We start from the raw sequence: 19,968 nt of genomic DNA, 5'->3' as shown, positions 1-19,968 counted from the left end.
TCAAATCACCAAATAATCATGAAAAGAGAAAAAAGAAAGCCTAGGACTGAGTCCTCTTGTATACATATACATAGGGAACAGTATGAGGGTGACGATTCTGCAAAGGAGACTGAGAAGTCAGAGAGGTAGGAGAAAAGGGAGAACAATGTCATGAAAATCCAAGGAAGAGAGAAGATGTGGAATATAAGGAGGGCAGTCAGGAGTGTCAGTTAGAAAGGTAAAGAAGGATGAGAACTGAGAAAAGTCAACTAAGAAAATGTTTAATCTGAGAATGAGTATGAAGAGTTAATGGGAGGTAAGAAATAAGAAGCAGTGATTGTAGATAGCTCATTCTAGGTTAAGGATAACCTCCCTTTCCTACCTTACAGGCATTGTTCTTTATTTTTCTCCTTTCCCTTCATGGCTCTCTGTCTTATTAACTCTGAGATATTACTCTTGAGTTAAATACTCCCCACTCCTCTTTGTCTGGAAGCTGTCCACTAATTACTACATTCTCTGCCATTAATTTCAATTTTCTATTTCTCTGATCAAATCTGATGAAATTGAATATAGAAATTTAGTATCTACCAGCCTAGATGGGAAAGAAGGTCTCATGTAAATGGCTCTTTACAACAAATAATTAATAAAAACTTACTTTGATATTTTGATTTGTGCCCTTGTATTAGTGCAGATAACAACCCTTTCCTATGTCCAACTCTAGATATGTGATCATATTTTCATTCTGTATCTTTCAAAAAAAATTCTTCATATAAGATCTGCCAAGTATGCTAGAGGCCTTGATGTGATTCTTGTACTATTACAAGCATAACTTTTCTGACTCTTATGTGACCTCACTTCATTTATGTCTTTATTGTATAATCATTGAGAGAAAGTAATCTTTGATAATGTGCTGTCCTTAGACCTACTTTGGGGCTTTTCATTATTCTAATTTCACTGAATCCTGGAAAAATACAAAGCCTTTTCAGTGAACTCCTTAGCCACTTGCTAGAGATGGGCCTAACCATTCGTGCTGGAAAGAAAAAAAAATAGATGAAAATTACATTATTTCCCAGCTTTATTAATACAGATGGACAGTTTCCCAGTCTGTTTTAGCTGCTTTGCATATTAGAAGTTTTCAAAGAGGAGGTAGCTTGAGCATTTATTCTGAAGGTAGGTCTCTAGTAGGGGGTGCATTTTTACCAATAGGATCTTAGATTAGAGCTAAAAAGATCCTTAGATCCTATCTAATTCAAATGTTTTACATGTGGGGAAACTGAAACCCAGAGAGTTTGAGTGACTTGTCCAATGTTACATAGAGAGTAAGTTGCAGGGCCCTGGTTTTCAAAGCCAGGTCCTTTGACTACAAGTTAAACCTTTCTACAGTGAAAGGCCTGCATCTTGAAACACCCAGGTTCAGGGTAGAAGAGAGGAAAAGGCAGAGGATATATCTACCTCTCAATATTTAAAGGTGAATAATACAATTGGATCTCAGTTGCTTGGGGTGGGGGAAGGTGGGTTGCTAGGCCTTGATTGCAGTTTATCTTAAGGCCACAGGAGAAGGAGAATGGAGATAGATCCTTTTAATGGCTTTCCTCAAGACTTAGTACCTTAGATTGCCAACCTCTTAGTATTTTGCCTAGTGTCTTTCACATCAGAGCTTCTAAGAGACAAATATGAGGGTCAGCAATTTTAGTCTCTTGCTTGTCGGATTGGTCTCCTCTCTTTGATTATACCATCAGGGAACTGCTAGGACTGACTTTTGAGGCCCAGGTGGCTATGGCATGGGCTAGAAGTTTCCAGAATGGAAAAGTGTAGCAAAGGAAGGTAGTAGAATTTAGATCATAGCCAACTTGTTGCACACTTGATTTATGGATCCGAGGGTCCCCAAAGCAGACATTTTTTGACTTTTTCAAATGGGAAATCATTAAGCTATTAGTCCATCAATGAGTTGGGTGCAGAGTTGAATCAGGAGAAATTGTACTCTTGAACAGTTTTACTATTTGAAGTCATATCATACTCAGGTCTACTCCAATCTTTCTTATAAGCTCTCTAATTACTAATAACCATCTTAGACATAGGTTTTACATTTTACATACATGAGAGGTAAACAGTCTATCCTTATTGAGTCCCTTGTAATTGGTCATTGGTATGTACCTTATATTTCTCTTGGCTCTTGTATGTCAAATCTTCTATTGAGTTCAGTTTTTTTTTTATAACAAAGTCCTGAAAGTCTGACAATTCATTAAGTATCCTTTATTTTTCCCATTCAGAATTATGCTTAGCTTTGCTGGGTATGATATTTTTGGCCAGAAGCTCAGCTCTTTTGCTCTTTGATATATAGTGTTCCAAGATCTGAGATCTTTTAGTGTTGCTACTGCTAGGTCTTGTGTGATTCTAATTGTGGTACGCCATATATAAGTTGTTTTTTTCTTGTTGCTCTTAATATTTTGTCCTTGATCTGGGAATTTTGGAATTTGATCATAATATTCCTCCTACCCTCCCTCCCCAAGATGGTGTGAAATCTGATATAGGCTCTACATATACATTTCTATTAAACATATTTTCACATTAGTCATGTTATAAAAAAGAATTAGAAGCAATAGGAGGAACCACAAGAAAGAAGAAACAAAACAAAACAGAAGAAAAAAAGGAGCAAATAGTATGTTTCAATCTAACAGGTTTACTCTTGATCTGGACAGGAACAGAGACATAATGAGGGGTTAACAAGTTTATTCTTCTTCTCAATTGGTTGCTAATAATGGGATCACCAACCCCTACACCTTCCCCTAATTACTCTTCTCACAGGGACAGGCAAGAGCACATCTCCTATAGGATCCCCTAAGTCTCTATGGGGGCCAATCAAGACAAGCACACACATTCACAAATCCTCCCAAGCCTTGATGGAGGCTGATCAAGGCACACACAGCATTCCAGCTTGTGCATTCTCCCCTAAGCCTCAATGGGGGCTGTTTGAAGCAAGCGCAACATTACACTGTCACATTTCCCCCAAGCCTTGATAGGGGCAGGTCAAGGCACACACAGCTTTCAGGGGCATATTCCCCAAATCCTCCACTTAATGACCATTGCTCACTTGATTTATAGAGGAACACACAAAGAAGGCAATTTGCCAGCAATAGCCTCACAAGTTTACAATAACTTTGACTGACATCATGATGACTTAGCACAGCACAAGTGCAGTAGATGTTTACAATTTAAGCACAAATGTTTACATTATCTCATCGTTATATCTCACTGCACGGACTCAGTAGAAATTATTTACTAGCCTTCAGCCTGGGAACTAATAGATTGTTATGGCCATGGATCCTGGGAACTATTATCTAAAAAAGAATAACAAAATCCACTTTACATATACTCTTATTTTAAATAGTAGTTGCCAAATCTTGTATATAATGTTAACTATATTTCATTGAATTCTTTCTTTCTGGCTGTGTGCAGTATTTTTCCTTTGATTTTGGTGATGACATTTCTGGGAGTTTTCCATTTGCCATTTATTTCAGTAGGTTACTAGTGTATTCTTCCTAATACTCTCTGATTATTCTCATTTATTATTTCTTGAAGTATGATATTCAGCTTTTTGTTTGGTCATGGTTTGGGGGGAAAACCAGTGATTTTCTTTTATTTTTTTTCTAGCCTTTTGTTTTTGTTCTAATATTTCTTGTCTCCTGGAGTCATTGAGTATTTTAATTTCCAGAAGATCTGTTACTTGTGCAATGTTTTCTACCTTCTTTTCCAAATTATACATTTTCCTTCCAATTCTTTCCTCTAGAGTTATTTTATTTATGATTTTATTTTATTTTATTTAATTGCTTTATTTATTCCAAGTACTAATATAATTCTTGTGGCCAAGCTGTATTATTATTATTATTATTATTATTATTATTTTTGAAGCTCTGATTATAGTTTAGGAATTACTGCCTTATTCTGGTTGTACATGTTAGTCATCTCTTGATTCATAATATTTCTTCATAGTATTCATTGTCTTCTTACTCATAACTCCAATCTCAGTCTCTGATTTGGGATTTTGTACCAGGCCCAAGCTTTGCTTCCTTTTCCATTGCCCAGAACTTTCATCTAAAATGGTATAGTTTTGGTCCCTCTGAAATGATTCTGGTTTGTATTGGTAGGATCCTGGCTTGTTGACCTACTTTTGTTCTGTTTTTTTTAGCCAGAATTCATGTGGAAGAACTGGATTTTCATATTGCCATCTTTAAAAGGAAATGATCTTGTTTAAATGCTTTTCACACTCATTGATGTGTTTAGTTCACATTGATATATTTTTTTCCTCTTTTGAATTTTGACTCCAAAAAGTGACCTTGAAATGTCAGATTTGTCAAGTGTCAGAATTTGTCAGTTTGCCAAATGAACTTTTATTAAGAGTGAAAGTCCTGCCTTTTTTTTTTGTCTTTATCTTTGGAAGATCAATTAATGAATGTGTGCCTTTTATTAAGAGGAAGACAGAGTGAGTTCTATAGCCTACTTTATACTATAAGTTTATCATACATAAAACTGTATTGTAGATAATATCTTTTGGTAGATTTTATTTTTTCACAGTGACTGTCTTCAGCTCCATTTATGATAGGTTGTCTTGTTAGTATGATGGCAAGGTTGGGAAATTCTAACTTATTTTGGAGAAATGATGAGAATGTACCTTGGAATCAGCTTCCTTTTTTTTTTTATTAAACAAATTTATGTAACTTGGCTTTAATTTTTTATATTTGGAAAGTAAAAGACCATATTTGTTAACAGCTCTTTTCTAAGTATTCTTTAGCTTAATAATCTTCATAATTAGATAAATTTAACATTATTTTAGAGGTTCTCAGAAGAAAATAGACTTTGATATTCGGTTCCTTACATTTTCTTTGATTATATTTAATGACTTTCATTTTTTCTTTAGCTTCATAATGAAGATGATAATTCAGAATCACCTGCTGTTGAGCCACCATCACCTTCAACACAGACAGCACGAACTTCTTCTGGACCTATACTTGAACCTGAGGCTTCTCCTCCACCTTACAGTAGCATTACTGTGGAAGCAGCTGCAACTGCAGGTAATTTAAGAATTTTTATTTTATCTCCGATTAGGTATATTTAGCTTTTATGAGACAGGGGAAATCTATGCATGTATATATAATCCCATTTTTTAAAAAAAGATTTTATTGGTAGTTGGTGGTTGCATAACTTTTTCTGCTGTATACTTAGGATAATAATTGGTTGGTTTGAAGCTACGAATTTTTGAGTTTATTACTGTTTGCAACTCTTTTGCTTTACTTCTCTGACTGTATCTTTTTCCAAAAAAGAAACCACTTAATATGTTGATTGTGTATCTGGTTGTTCTTTCTGTTGCAACTTTGTGGCATTTCATTTATGATGGTCACAGGAAATTTAACAGTATAAGTGATATCTAGCAAGGCACCTGAGTGCTATGGGTAGCATAGAACATGCTATCATACTTTCCTTTCCCTAAAGCCGTACCGTCTGGATTATTCTATTTTTGTAATTTTTTTCAGAATTTTCCCATTTTGTGTATTTGTCAAAAAATTATTTACTATTTTCAATCTTTATCCCAGACAATATTCTGTGTAGAATAATTCTATTTTTCCATCAGATTGTCTTACTTTCATTGTCAAATCTCTCTTAAAAATCATCTCCTTTTACTTTCCCTGACTGACTCATTGCCTAAATGCTTGGACCTTTGCTTGTTCATAATTTTGCTTTCTTAGTTGTTATACTTGCTCTATATGTATGAGAGCTGAAAAAGTTTAGTTAAGTCATAATTGACATATAGTCCTTTAAAATTTGCAAAACACTTATAGTAATTACTCCCATTTTCCAGAAGGAAAGACTTCTGTGATAAAGTACCAGAAAATATTGGCTCAGGAGCTAGAGTACCTAGATTTAAATCCCCTGACCTTTTGTAAGTCATTTTTACCCCTTCATACTTCAGTTTCTTATCTGTAAAACAAGAAGGTTAAATTAGATAGGGAAAGGCCTTCCAACTCTATGATTCTGAACTTCCTGAGAGAAGAGATGTATCTAACCTCACATGGAGAGTGTTGTGATATATCTAACCTCACACAGTCTGAGTTTGAACAAAAATCTTCAATGCGTATTGCTTCCATGTCTTGTTAATCTGCATACATCGTTATTGCTTGTCTTTGACTAGGCCTCTTTATTTGCTAGCTATAAAACCTGGCACCTGTCAGGTTTAAGGATTTAAGGATTGCTTTTTTGTCTGTGGTAGCAAAATATTTTTCTTAAAATTTTATAGTTATCCATGCTAAATATTCTTCTTTATGTTGCAGAATTTTTTCCTCATACTGGGGCTTAGTGGAAAGAGTGTTGAATTTGGCCGAGTGTGGTGGAATACTCCTGCAATCCCCCGCTCCTGGGGAAGCTGAGGCTGGCAGAACTCTTGAGATTGGGAGTGCAAAAGCTGCAGAAAGTTTTGCCTATCAGTTACCCACACTAAGTTCTGCATTAGTATGGTGAGCCCCCAGGAAAGGTGCTGGTTGCCTAAGGAAGGACAAGCTGACCTAGATTAGAAATGGAGCACGTGAAAGTTCTCATGCTGATTAGAGTGGGATTGTGCCTGTTAGTAGTCCTGCACTTCTAGCTGATGCCAGATAGGTAGAACCTAGTGCTTATGTTGTTGGTGGTGGGGCTTTTTAAAAATTGTTTTGGATTTGTAGGTAGAGGATCTGGGTTTGAATCCTGGCTCTTCTACTTGCTACTTGAGGACCTTGGACAAGTTATTTTATCTTTCTGGACTTTAGTTTTCTCAATTACAACATCAAGTGGTTGAATTAGTTAACCTTAAAGGTTCTTTCTAGCTCTAAATTGGTGAATCTATAAACATGGTTTTAATTTAACTTTCTCTGATAATACCATAAAGTTGATTTTCAGGTCACCTTGAATAGAGAGAAACCTTTTCAACTCTTTTGAAGTCATTGTGGTTTGGATGATGGTAAATGCTTATTTAAAGTCCTGTATTCTCAATTCCATTACATTGGCATAGAATATATCACATTACTTTATCCAAGGATGATTATGAATCTTAAATGCTGCATATTTGTAATGATAGTAAAAATTGCTGATTATATATAATATATACATCTATCAACAATATCTATACTTATTCTTCTTTTTCATTCTTGATGTGTTAAGAACTTCTGAGTCTGAGTTGGTGGCATTTTTATACTGAAGAAAGAATAATTTAAAAAAAAAAGAAGAAAAGAAAAGAATAAAGTCTGGAAAAGTAGGGTTAAATCGTCCTGCTGTTTCCAACACATTCCTTATGGCATAATCTCAAATGTTTTTCTCTTAGTCCATTTTAGGAAAAATGTCAAAGGTTTGTTTTTTTTTTCTTTGACATTTGTTTTGTATGTTGTTTCTGCTCATCCTTCCTTTCTCAATTTTATTTTAACCAAACCTTTTTTGATTATACCTATACTCTTTAGTTTTAGTTTTTGTTTTTAATTTAATGATCCATTACAATATTCATTTAGTAGTACCTTTTTTTTTTTAAAGATAAGCAAAATGAATACTTTTGGACTTCTTAGGGCTAAATGTTCTTACAGAGTTGTTTATAAATCTGGAACTTATTGTTGAGTCTTGACCCCTTTCGGGGTTTTCTTGAGAGAGATACTGGAGTGGTTTGCTGCTTCCTTTGCCATTTTACAGATGAGAAACTGAGGCAAACAGGGTTAAATGACTTGCCCAGGGTCACACAGCTAGTAAGTGTCTGTCTGGATTTAAACTCAGGTCTTCCTGACTCCAGGGCCAGCACTCTATCCACTATGACATCAAACTGCCCCACTAAGTCTGGAACCAGTTTTATTTTAATAACTCAGGTTTTGGTTGATTCATTGCTTTTCTTTTCACAATTTTATTTTTGTATTCTTTCATTGTTTTTTTTCCTCCCTAAATTTAGCTCCAAAAATTAGTTTATCCCCAAACTACTAAGCATATTTTATTTTGTAAATATCTTTTAGGTGATTGCAGTAATATTTTTAGAACAGACAGAATTAAAAGTGGCAGTAACCTTCATTCATTTGACTACTAAAGTACGTTTCAGGGAAGCACTAATTAGTAGGAGCTTTAAAATAATGTGAGTAAATAAAAAACTGACATTCTCCCTAATATGAGCACCTGATGAAAATTTTGATACATTTATTTTCCCAACCCCCACTCCCTCACTCCCATGCACAATTTGCTGTTATATTTTAGGGATTGATTGCCATTCTGTGCTGATCACTCAGGAAATGTCCCCGAAAGCAGGAATCATAGTCTTCTAGATTACTCTAAAATTGACATAATGCTTTGTGCCTGGGTCATTGGATAGTTGTTGTAGACAAACTAGGAACATACACTTCTGTAGATCTGTGATCTGATAGATGAAAGTACTTCTTCCATTGGTGCAGTTCACAACTCAATCACACCTTTTTACCTTATATGATTTTTGTTTGTGTCCTTCCAAAACTCCTCCATAGATCTCTCCCCAGAAGATTGTAAATATAATTGAGATCATGATTTCCAAGCATTGTTTTATTATTGTTACAATTACTGTTATAATTGTCCTTTCACAAAAGGTAGGCTCAGAATCAAAATTATGATGGAAATTTCTGGTTTTACTATATGGCATAAAGTACTGTTGGTATGGTGAGGTAGTAAGTTTAGAATGAAAAACTCATTGTTCAGTAGTAAGGTAGGGTTGGTCAAGTTAACTTCTTAAGTTCCTTTCTGTTGAACAATTTAACACTTCTGTGCCTGAATTTACAGTCATTTAAAAAAAAAGGAATTGTAAACTACCATTACATTATTAAAAGAGTAGAACCTTGTGGATTTGTACAGTGCATTTTCTGAAGCATTTGATTCTTAGAATTTCCTAATAAGATAGAAGGAAAGCAGGTGGTAAAATAAAACCATATGCTTTTTAACATGCTGAAGTGATTTTATGGTTTTTTTTTCTTTTTTTTAGGCAATTGAGGTTAAGTGACTTGCCCAGGGTCACATAGCTAGTAAGTAAGTGTCAAATGTCTGGTGTGAGGCCAGATTTGAACTCAGGTCCTCCTGACTCCAGGGCTCTAGCCACTGTGCCACCTAGATGCCTTTGATTTTATGGTTTTTTAGTTGTCATTCCCCCTTCCCCTTCCTTTCCCTCAGTCGATTATATTTCATCATACCTAACAAGAAAGATCAGGGATATTATCCTCATAAGATGTCCACTTCAAGGAATATACCTTACTTTTGAGAATGAGCGATGAGAGAATGAGAATGAGCCTCCTCAAATGATAAACACCAATTGTGTCTGTTATATTTTCAAATTTGGGTTTTTATGAGTAAATTGTAGTGAGATTACCATGAGGGTCACAGTCTTTTGAGTCTCCTCAGACTAATGTACGGGTACTGACACATTAACATATAGTAATACCTAAGCTCTAGAAATCTACTTGACTATTTTATTTTATTTTAGTTATCCCTTCCACATTGTGACTTTCTCCATCATGGTTTGTATATATCTATATCTATCTATCTATCTATCTATCTATATATGTGGTCAGGATAAGAACTTAAATGGGATTTTTTTGGAGTTTTGTGGAAGCCTTAGACAACACATGAAGGCCAGTAGATGACAAAGAAAAAGTTTAGAAACACAGAAATGCATAATTTGTAGTACTGTATGATATCAACATATTTTATCTTTTAATACCATAAATATACACAATTTCTTTTTTAAAATTAAAATAAGTAAAAAGTTAAAGTTTGTGAAAAGAAGATGAAAGCCAAGCAGATGACACACAAAGACCAGTATTTTTACTTAACATTGACCTACATGTAGTCTATGACCAAATGCTTAACCCAAATTTTGCAATAAAGTACTGTAAATATTCCATAAAAGGAGAAGAAAAAAATCAGACTTCTCCTCTAGTCTGAAGGGAGAGCCAAAAAGTTTTACGCAGATTTTCCGGATCATGGGAGCTCTGTGTCCCTAATCCCCTGCGATGTGGAATGGATAACTGTTATTTGGTACTTCTTCTTCCTTTCCTCCTTTTTATTTTTGCAGTCTAACTTGTTACCTCATCATTCATCTGAAACTGCTCTTTCCAAAGTTACTGGTTGTCTCTTAAATTGCCATTTAGTCCTCATTGTTCTTGACCTCTTTGCAGCCTTTGACACTGTTAGTGACCCTTTTCTCTTTAATACTCTCTTCTCTCTAGGTTCCTGTGATACTACTCCTATAGCCCAGTTTTCCTGTCTCTTTAGACTAGTCCTCAATCTCTTTTGCTGGATCTTGATTTGGGTCACTCCTGCTAAAACAACCATCAAACAGTTATAAGGAAACTAAAGCCCAAAGACAATACAACTAATTATTGGCAAAAATGAAACCAGAGTACAGGCCTCTTAGCTCTCAGTCTGGTGTTATTTTTGCTATGCCCATAATACTTACTAATATATAGGATGCTGCAAAGATAATGGCACATTTTATAATTGAAAAATGGATGGGGTGAAGTGCTTCTGGCATCTACTTTGTTTTTCATGCCTAAGATCTTAAAGTAAAAAGTCTAACACAGTTTTTACAGATATTTAAATATCATAATATCTCTTTGGAAAAGTTAACATATAATAGCTGTTGTATATAATTTTTTGTATATAGGCACTACTTGATTTTTGAAATAATTCTTTCCTAGAAACACTAATTCAACAGGTATTTATTAAATATTAATGTATATGTTTTACATAATAAACTATGCTAGATATTGGGCCCCATTTGGTCTTAGAAATCTAGGAAGAGGAGATAAAGCAATGTAAGGTAGACTATTTTAAGGTGCAGTCAGAATTCATAAGGAGAGGATGAATCACTTCTGGATGGAAAGACAAGGGAGGATGTAACATTTGTGGTAGTTTGGATTTTAGCTGGTAAGATAGAAAGTGGGTGTCATCTCATATGTAGAGAATAACATGAAGAAAGGTATACAGTTAGGAAGATTTGGAATGTTTTCAAGCACATAGGCCAGTTTGGCTAGAATGTAGACTATGTGAGCAAGAGTCCTGTGAGATAAGGCTGCAAAAGTAGGTTGAAATTAAATTATGGAAGGGTTTGAATATCAGACTAAAGAGTATAGATTTTGTTCAATACTTGGTGATGGGTCATTGAAGATTTTTCAGTAATAGAGTATCATGATCAAAGTTGTACATTAGGAAAATGAAATAGCATTTTTATAGACTGGATTGGAGGAGGATAGGCTGTAGGATATTACTGGAAAGCAGAAGGGATTGGAGAGATCATTTAGTCCAACTCCTTTATCTTTTAGATAAAGACCCTTAGCTGTAGACCACACAAGTTGCCTAACGTTACAGTTAATGAATGGTAGAGCTGAAGTTTCCTTGCTTCCCAGTCTAGTATACTTTCTATTGCATCACGCTGCCTCTTTTATGGTAGTAGCAGTAGACTTGGAAAGCTTTAAAATAACTGTAAAATAGCTTTACAGATTAAAAAAAAAATTCAACTTTAAATGATTTTAGTTCCTTTTCCCCTTGGGCTACATAGCTATGTAGATAATTTTTGTAAATTATCATTGATGTGGAATTGAACCATGTACAAAAATGATTTCACATACTTTGCCTTTCATGTTTATCTTTTTTCTTTTTCTTCAGAAACAGAAACTCACAGCGAATTTTATCCTGTGCCACCACCCTACAGTGTAGCTACCTCTCTTCCTACGTACGATGAAGCAGAGAAGGCCAAAGCTGCTGCAATGGCAGCTGCTGCAGCAGAAACATCTCTGAGAGTAAGAAAAATAATTCTCCCTTTCTAGAAATGCAGTTTTTGTTTGCCTTTGGCCATTCTGTCTCTCCTGCCTGGAATAGAATTGCCCTATCCTCCAGCTATCTTTAACGTTTGAATCCTTCCTTTTTTCCAGGATACCTTCTTTTATCCAGCTTGTGAGATCATTTCTTCTGTTTGAGAGTTCTCAGCACTTTTTCTGGACTCCTCCTTTGCCCTTATCACATTCTTTCTTGTATAATAGTTTTTAGTGCATGTTTCTTACTTCCCATATTATATTTTAAACATAATGATATTATTTTTATATTTTCAGCACCTATTGTAATGGATGCCTTGTATGATAAAATCATTTGACTTTGGATGGCATTAAGGAAATAAACAAGGGCAATCCATCCTTGTTTAGATCCATATTAGAGTTGAAGGGTAAATAAATAGCTCGTGTGATTTTAAGAATCTAACCTGATTAGGTCAAATATTCTAACACTATCATTATTAAAGAACACCTAAGTTCCTATGTGTGATGCACTGCCCAGAGTTGTAGAAGGAGTTAGATACCAATCTATCCCCTAGTAGTTTACCATTTGGATAGACAGTACATTGATATGGATGCACATTTATAGGATGCATAGAGATTAAAAATTTAATAGCTAGTAATATTACTAGTAATAGCTAGTAAGGTACGTATGTTATATGTAGTTGAAGAGAATGATCTCAGAAGTTAGTTCTAGCTCTGAATTGGTCAGAGTGGTGAATACTTTCATAATCCATTAAAACTTAGTGGTTGGAGAAGGTGAAATTTCAGGAGCTGTTTAAATGCGTAGTGAACTGGAGTGAGTTTTAGTAAAAGGTGGGATGTTGTAGTCATAAGGAGCTTTAGGGATTTGTGCTCAGGGTGAGCACAGGGAGTGGACTGTGTTACTGGAAAAGACAAATGAAACAAGACAGTCCAGGATGCTTTTGAAATGACCTTTTAAGAGCTTAGACTTAGGAAAATGCAAAATGACAACAGAATTATAATGTGTAATAGTTAAAGGAAGGATAAAATAACTTTGGCAATAGCTGGAGGATAAGCTAAAGGCAAGCCATCTGGTAAGGAGGAGGCTACAGTACTCTAGGCAAGAGAGGACAAGTTTATAGGACTTTGGTAGAGAAGAAAAGACAAATAAAGACTGTAGGTTTAAGTAAAAAAAAAAAGCAGCATAATTAGTTACCTAATTAGTTAGATAGCTGTAGGCTAATGATGATTCAAAGATCACTCTTGAATTCCTGACTTAGGGTGTGATAGTATTTCCTGTTGTGATGAAAAGTTTGGCACAGGGAATCAGTATCAAAGGAGTATATGAGGTTAGATGTGTTGGCCTTTATGTCCTAAGTTAATGATGAGATGGACAGTCAAAATATAAAATTCTGTGGGCTCATGATAAAAAATTTTGTGAGGGTGATAGGCTAGCTCTGTTGTTCTTTCTCCTTGATGATGGTGTCTCATGAGTCTAGTGATGGAAAGAAAAAAACAAAATAGTTCCTGCCCTCAAGATGCTTTGATTTTTCAGTGGGATGCAGCATGTACATAGACATATAAATACAAGGAATTTTGTAAGAGAGAAGGAGAACATTAACAACTGGGGTGATCAAAGAAAGCTTAATGGAGATTAGTAGCAGAGTCATGAAGAAAAATAAGGATTTTGAGAGATGGAGGTAGAGGGAGGAGGTATTGGGGAGGGGAGGTTAAGTGTGGGAATAGCCAATAATACAGTTTGGCTAGAATGTTTAATGTATGAAGGGGAATAAGCTGAAATAAATCTGGAAAGCTAGGTTAAAGGGCTTTAAGTGCCAGGCTGAGGAGTTTGTATTTTAACTTATAGACTAAAGGGAGCCTACTAAGTGTTTTTGACCAGGGCAGTGAAATGGTTAGACCTTCTGCCTTAAGGTGATTATTTTGGTAAGTGTGTGGAGGATGAATTGGAGAGGGGAGAGACTGAGAGGTTGTTTTGGCAGCTATATGGGAGAGTGAGAGATTAGAATCAAGGGAACCATTTAGGAACCCAAGCAACAACAGATCTTTGCCCAAACTAGGTTTAGTTGCAGCACTGAAGGGAAAGACAGAGGTGGATATGACAGATGTTATAGAGCTAGAAATCACAAGACTTGGAGAGTGATTGAATGTGGCAACTGAGGAAGAGAAAAAAGTTGAAGTATGATGACTCAGAGCTTATGAACTTGGATGATTAATAAATGTTTATTGAGTTGAATTGGATGACTTAGAAGGATAGCAGTACCTTCAACAAAGATTGGGAAGCTTATAAAATGATGGCAGCAGCACAAGGAAGACATTTGGTTATTCTCCATAGACAGGAAAAGTACCCATTTCTGACATATATTAGTGATGCCTCATCAGTTGTTCTGCTTCTTGAAGAGCCTTGAGCACTGATTATCTGAGATAGGTGTGGTTGTACTTAGGGTTGGACTGCTTGATTCTTGAAAAACATAGTTCCTTGGATATTTGAGCAAAGGATTTCATCCTTAGGAATGAAAGGATTTAATGATCATGTGTATGCATGTATATGAAAGATAGTCAATAAGCATTTATTAAGCAGCTATTACTAGTCAGGGACTGTGCTAAGTACTGGGAATACAATCCCTGTCCTCAAGGAGCTAACAATCTAATGGGGGAGACTACAAATTGAAGAGTATGTAGCGGAGGAGGGGCAATGTAAGAAGACTCAGGAGATGGGGTGGGGGATGGGGATAGGGTATGAAAGGTTTTGAATGCCAAACAGGATTTTGTGTTTGATCTTGGAGCCCTGGAAGTGATAGGAAACCACTGGATTATTGAGTTTGGGGGTGACATGGCCAGACCTGTGCTTTAAGGAAAGCACTTAGGTGGCTGAATGGAGGATAGGTTGGAGTGAAGAGACTTGTGGAAGACAGACCAACCAGCAGACTATTTCAAAAGTCCAAACATAGGGAGATTAGGGCCTGTATCAAGTTGGTGGCAGTGTGAGAGGGGAGAAGGAAACATATTAGAGAGTTGTTGCAAAAGTGTAAGTGACAGGCCTTGGCAACAGATTGGATGTAGGGGGTGAGAGATAGTGAGAAAATTAAAAATATTGCCTGTGCTGCAAGGTTGGGGGACTGGGAGGATGGTAATGCCCTTGGTAGTAATAGGAAAAGCTTTAGGGACAAAGATAATGAGTTCCATTTAAAATATGTTGAGTTTATTATATCTACTGGACATCCCCAATTTGAGATGTCTGAAGGGCAATTGGAGATGTGAGGCTGGAGGTCAGGTAAGGACTGGGTAGGTAGATTTTAGAATCATCAGCATAGAGAGCTGATGAAATTACCAAGTACAATAGTATAGGACAAGAAAAGCAGCCAGCACAAGAGCCCGGTGGGACATCCAAGGTTAGTGTGCTTGATCTGAATTACGATTCAGCAAAGGAGACTGAGCAGGAATGGTCCCCATGTAAGAGGAGAACCAGGAGAGAGTGTTGACCAGAAAATCTAGAAAGAAGAGCATATCAAAGAGCAGAGGGTGATCAACAGTGTCAAAAATTGTAGAGAAGTCAAGAATGAGGATTGAGAAAAGGCCACAAATTTGGCAGTTAGAGCATGGGTAACTTTGAAGAGTTTGTAAGGTTTGTAGGGGGTTAAGAAGAGTGAGAGGAGGAAAAGTGGAGACACCTGTATGTGGTAGACTACGTCATTAAGGAGTTTAGTTCACAAAGTCAGAAGAGAAATAGGGTAAAAGCAGGAATATAAAGTTCAAGTGAGGGCATTTTGAGGATGGAGAAACATGGGCATGTTTGTAAGCAGTAAGGAAGGATCCAGTAGAGAGAGAGAGAGCTAGAAGATAAGTCATCCAGGTGCTTGAATGCTGGTTCTCAGAAGAGATCTTTCTTCTGCAGGCACAGGCATTTGGATTTTAACAAATTCAAGCTAGGGAATTTGAGTTTAAACTAGGTCACTAGGACCCCTTCCATCTCCAAAAGTCTATGATTAATACACATTTTCTAGATTTATCTTTCATTGTTTTTTTCAATTACTATTCTACCCTAGAATGTTCATATTAATTTATGAGGTGGGGGCAAAGCAGTTTTGAGGAAGAAAATTTTAAAATTGAGCTAAGTTTGTCATTGAATTGTTTTTCAGTCATGTTTGAGTCTCTGTGACCTCATTTGGGGTTTCCTTGGCAGAGATACTGGAGTAGTTTGCTGTTTCTTTCTCCAACTTATTTTACAGATGAGGAACTGAGGCAAATAGGGTTAAGTGACTTGCCCAGGGTCACTTCTCAAGTAAGTGTCTGAGGCTGGATTTAAACTTACGGAAAGGAGTCTTCCTGACTCCAGCACTGGCACTCTATCCACTGTGCCACCTAGCTGCCCTACATTAGTACACCACAGTTTTTATTCAGAATTTTAAGATAAAGTAAATAATTTCCAAGTCTTACATCATAATCCCAAAATGAGAGAAGTGTCTGGTCTGTGTATGATGGGTAAAAAAGTAGTGCCTCAGCTATTCTTGAAAGTACTACTTTGGGAAGAATTTTCTAATTAAATTATGATGAAAGAATGTCTTGAGGTCTTATTCTTTCGAATCTTTGTGAGATCTAAGTCTACATTTTAAAAATCAATTATTCAAATGATCTGTTGATTGCATGGAGATACTTTGTATCAGTAAAAGTGACAGTGAGGCTGTTTTTAGTTTTAATAGCTTAATGCTATTATTTAGTAGTAACAGTTGTTCTTTGTGCTCAAAGAGGGCCAAAATGACATCACTATGTTGGGGTCAAGGTACAGTATCCACCTGTGGCTGATCAGACTACCAAAGGCTCTATCTACTACTAAGGCTCTATCACAGGTTGGGTACAAATAGTTCATATATGCTATTATCTATATAGCCTATGTCGTTATTTTTACACTTCTCTTAGATATCTTTTTTGAATAGTCTAGACATTGTATTGATCACATTAACCCCCCCCCAAAAAAAACAAACAAACAAAAAAACCCTCTACATTGCTAGATCTAAATTATCAATTATAGGGGTAGCTAGGCACAGTGGCTAGAGCACCAGCTCAGGAGTCAGGAGAACCCAAGTTCAAATCTGGCTTCAGACACTTAACTAGCTATGTGACCCTGGACAAGACAAGTAACCCTGATTGCCTCAAAAACAAACAAACAAACAAAAAGATGAAAAATAAAACAGGGCTTAATCTTATACTTAAAAGAAAGATTATATTCTTGAATTAGAACTCTTTGAGATTTGAAACTGCCATTTTTTTCTTACATCTACAGCTCTGAGCACAATCACTTTTACAGATAGGTGCTTAATAAATGTTGAAATTGTTGAATTTCATTCAGGTTTTTTGTCTCATATTGGTGAAAACAGAGCTGTAGTCTTTAAAGTATAAAAGTTCGTGGCATGCCTATATGTAAATTTGAAAAGCACTGGATTTCTAATAGACTCCCTCAGGATTATAAAAGTAAACTCTGAAATTATATCTTCCCCAAAATATAAATATGAAGCAATATGGTGGAGTTGATAAATGGGCTGGCTATTGAGCCAGAGACCAGGGTTTAAGTCTTGCCTCTGATGCATACTAAGTGCATGAATGAGATTCTTTAACTCCTGTGAAAGAGGAAAACTTGTGTTAGAAAGTAGGAGATGAGCTTATAGACCTTGTTGAAAACATGAATAATCTATTTTATGTCATCTGAACTGATAGTGTGGAGAAGCAGCCATGACTATACCAGTTAATTCTAAGTTTAGAAAGCAATTGGACATACATGTGTTTTCCCTGGAAGTCTTACTTGTTCTCTTTCACATTCTTATATCCTGCTATGTCAGCATGCTCCAAATGATTGGTAGCAAGAAGGTGGTCTCTTGGTGCTGGGAATAATATGCAAGCAACGTAATCAGAGTTCACCAACTGATAATTTGAAAGCCTCTTCTAAGCCATCCTTTTTCTGTAGTTGGTAATGTACACCTTTTAAGAATTTACTGTTTTGAATTTTTTTAAAATGTCTACTGATCTCTTAAATATACATTATACCTGAAACATTCACTGTTTAATGGACACTATTCTTCATTAAGAGGTAGCTCGGTAGCTCAGTGGATAGAGCACTGGGCCTGGAGTCAGGAAGACCTAAATTCACACATGGCCTCAGACACTTACTAGCTGTGTGACCCTGGGCAAGTCACTTAACCTCTTTGCCTTAATCCACTGGAGAACAAAACAGCAAACCACTTCAATATCTTTGCTAAGAAAGTCTCATGGACAGCATTGGCATGCCATGGTCCATAGGGTCATGAAGAGTCAGACTTGACCAAACAACTGAACAACAATTCTTTGTTAAATTTTTGATCTATATTAAATCTTTGGAGTAATTGCCTGGATAAATTTTTTTTAAAAGTTAAATTTTAGAATTTAACATACTTCAGTTTTTAAGGTTATATGTTTCTGTGGTACACAATAATTAACATGTACATTTAAAGTATGGGGGGAAAAGGTAGCTGTCATTTTAAATATGAATTTAAAAATTTACACTTTTGAGTTTTAGACTATGGTAGTTCCAAGAAACTCAAAATGCTGACAATGTTTAGTTTATGTATTGTGAGTAATTTTTACAGTTTTTAGTTTTCATCTTATATTTTTCTGTTTTATTGTTTTACATGCTTAGCACGGACAGTTTAGGGAGTCTAGGAGTCTATTTGATGAAATATTCCTGCACTCGCCAGAGGTATGGTACAGTTCTACATAGTTTAGACTTTGTGATAATTTTTTTTCTGGCAAATGTATTTTGTGTTTCAGTAATGTTGATCTTACCATAAAATATTCATTTACAGTTTTTTTATAATTTTGAGTTGGCATTTGACTTCTTCAAAATTGTAAATTTTTATACAAAGTTGATCTTAATAGACTACTTTTGTTTCTTCTACTTAAAAACTGATCATTTATAACTCAAAGTTACATTAATAAAAATTATTGTATAGGTTTATTGAGGACAGAGACAGTTATTTATCTTTATGTCCTAGTCTCCACCTCTAAGACCTCTGCTGTCCTTCCCCTACCCCATCATAATGAATACATTGTGGGTACTTTCTAAGTGTTAAATAAAAAAGAGAACCAAAATGCTCATGGAACTCATACCTCAGAAAGTAAGCCTTTTGTTTTCTGATTCTTTCCCCTACTGGTTTATGCTGAGGTATAGGCAATATATGAAAGTAATGGTAATACAGGATCATGGATAATTTTCCAGTAGAAAATCAGAGTTTATCCTTTATGGTCACTTAAAAAGAAAAGGTTATTAATTTTCAACCAAAAAATCATAAAACTAGTAACTTAAGTCACCCAGATTCTTTACTATTCTCATACTAGTTACATTGATACAAAAAATCAGCTTATCTGTAGACTAATAGGTATGATAAAATGGATTCAATATAGTTAGACTAACCATCAAGCAAAATTTTCATGTGAAAAATTAACTTAAGTATCTTAAATATAAAAAATAAGATTAAGTAGACTTGTTATATAGAAGGAAAAAGCCTTATCATGAATAATTACAAAGTAAAGTAAAACATATGATGTTATTTAGTAGGGAGTGTTATATATCTACAGAATTCTCTCTATATTTGAAAATACTTGTGATTTTAGTTATGTGGTTACCTGCATCCTGCATTTAACTGCCAAAATGATTTTCCTAAGATGAAAGTTCAGTCATGTCACCCTCTGTTCCAGTGTACATGCCCGTGCCTCCCTATCATCTCTAGGATCAAATATAATATATTATGGCTTTCAAAGCTCTTCATTACTCCCCCTACTTTCTAGGCTTCTTATATCTTCCCTATCCCACGTCTAGCTCCCTCTTTGCTCCAGTGATGGCCTCCTTGCTGTTCTGGGAACAAGGCACTCCATCTCTTGCCTCTGGACATTTTCTCTGACTGTTTGCTGTGTCTAGAATTCTCTCCCTCCTCTTCTTTGACTTCCTTCAAGTCCTAACTAAAATCCCACCTTCTGTAGGTAGTCTTTCCAAATTCCTCTTAATGCTACTTTTTTTTATTGTTGTTGATTATTTTATATTCATCCCGTACATAGCTTGTTTGTACATAGATGTTGCATGTTGTCTCTCCCATTTAATTATAAGCTCATTGAGCCAGGGCTTAGCACAGTGCCTGGCACATAC

The 19,968-nt window shown here is 35.7% G+C and overlaps 1 protein-coding gene across 1 annotated transcript in view; it reads left to right on the top strand.

Annotated features, from left to right (window-relative positions):
* Positions 1-19,968, top strand: part of NDFIP2 (Nedd4 family interacting protein 2) — a 102,563-nt gene that overhangs the window by 40,792 nt on the left and 41,803 nt on the right. The window contains exons 2-3 of the mRNA XM_027844509.1: positions 4,895-5,048; positions 11,656-11,789. Coding sequence (XP_027700310.1) covers positions 4,895-5,048; positions 11,656-11,789 — 288 coding nt within the window. The remainder of the gene's footprint in view (positions 1-4,894; positions 5,049-11,655; positions 11,790-19,968) is intronic.

Source organism: Vombatus ursinus, unplaced genomic scaffold (genome assembly GCF_900497805.2).
Source record: "Vombatus ursinus unplaced genomic scaffold, bare-nosed wombat genome assembly UNPS02014942.1, whole genome shotgun sequence".
In the NCBI taxonomy this organism is placed as follows: Eukaryota; Metazoa; Chordata; class Mammalia; order Diprotodontia; family Vombatidae; genus Vombatus; species Vombatus ursinus.
The sequence above is the reverse complement of the archived record's forward strand: the minus strand, read 5'-3'. Positions and strand labels throughout refer to the sequence as shown.